At 39.5% G+C, this 1424-nt stretch overlaps 1 protein-coding gene across 1 annotated transcript in view; it reads left to right on the top strand.

Annotated features, from left to right (window-relative positions):
- Nucleotides 1–1424, top strand: part of LOC103386513 (chitinase-3-like protein 1) — a 4860-nt gene that overhangs the window by 1975 nt on the left and 1461 nt on the right. Inside the window, exons 4-7 of the mRNA XM_025060065.1 lie at nt 83–248; nt 824–948; nt 1092–1194; nt 1390–1422. Of these exons, the coding sequence (XP_024915833.1) occupies nt 83–248; nt 824–948; nt 1092–1194; nt 1390–1422 (427 nt within the window). The remainder of the gene's footprint in view (nt 1–82; nt 249–823; nt 949–1091; nt 1195–1389; nt 1423–1424) is intronic.

Raw genomic sequence — 1424 nt, 5'->3', positions numbered from 1 at the left:
GATGGATGGATGGATGGATGGATGGACTCAGAGCTTTTTTTCCCACAGTGTTGCCTCAGGAAGGGTTCTTCATCTGCTGCAGGTTCTCCATCATGGTCTCCACTGCTGTCAACCGTCAGACTTTCATCCAGTCGGCTCTTATTTTCCTGAGGACGCATGAATTTGATGGTTTGGATTTGGCCTGGAACTATCTTGGAGCTCCTGGAAGTCCAGCAGGAAACAAATCAGGGTTCACTCTGCTCTGTAAGGTGGGCCAGGTTTTTTTCTTCTTTTATTGTGATTATGGAGATTATATATTTTTCTGTTGATTCAGCGATCGACCAATAATTGGATAAATGTTTGTTGACTTTTCGTGTTTTCTAGATGTAAATTAGTTTATATTTGTGATTAACCATTAGCCCCTGACCCACCTCCACTCCTGCCCCTGGTCATTTATTTAACTTCATTCTGCTCATTTATTCTATAGAATGCTGTGAAATACAATATTCTGAAACCAGGAGCAAACATGTCTCCTGGTGTCAGTGTTTACAATAAGGAACAGGACTCTTCTGAAGGTATATGGTGAACTCTCCCCCACCACCAGAGGGGTTATCGCAGGAGACATGAACCTGATCAAGTCTGTCTTTCTTTTTAAGACTTTTAGCTCAAACAAACTTGTTTATGGTTTAACTTTACTGCAGAATGTGATACTATGTTTGTGATAGTACATGATGTATCATGTGCTGTCATATACTGATTCTCTGTTGTATATTGTGACAGTGTCCTGTGTAACGTGGCTCTAAGAGCAGAGCCCGCTCTCTGACCTCTTCATATTGAACTGCAGGAGCTTTCAGAGGCCTTCAGGTCTGAGAGCAGTGGAAGCAGCAGACCAGAGCTTCTTCTGTCTGCTGCTGTCCCAGCAGATCCAGAGGTTGTTGAGGCAGGATATGACATCGCCATCATAACAAAGTACACTTTCCCCCATTACTTAAATGTTTTTCATAATAACTGTTATTATTGTTATTATTATTATTATTATTATTATTATTATTATTATTATTATTATTATTATTATTATTATCTAACCACTTTACTGTGTGTTGTCTGTCCAGGTATTTGGATTTCATCAGTATTAAAGCTTTTGACCTGCATGATGAGCAGAATAAAACAACAGCCCACCATTCTGCACTCTACAGTCACAACAACGAGAACATAGTACATGCATATTTTTGAATGAAACAATTATAGATGTACCTTCTTCTTCTTCTTCTTCTTCTTCTTCTTCTTCTTCAGACAACATTGACATACAGTATTTGAACAACAGTGGGCTCATGAGGAGCTGTTGTGCCAGATGACTAGCAACAAACTGCAATTTGCCATCTCCATCCATCTATTTATTTTTCCTGTCAGGATTATGTGGTGCAGTACTGGATGGATCATGGAGT

Source organism: Cynoglossus semilaevis, chromosome 11 (genome assembly GCF_000523025.1).
Source record: "Cynoglossus semilaevis isolate Cse_v1.0 chromosome 11, Cse_v1.0, whole genome shotgun sequence".
Classification (NCBI taxonomy): domain Eukaryota; kingdom Metazoa; phylum Chordata; class Actinopteri; order Pleuronectiformes; family Cynoglossidae; genus Cynoglossus; species Cynoglossus semilaevis.
The sequence above is the reverse complement of the archived record's forward strand: the minus strand, read 5'-3'. Positions and strand labels throughout refer to the sequence as shown.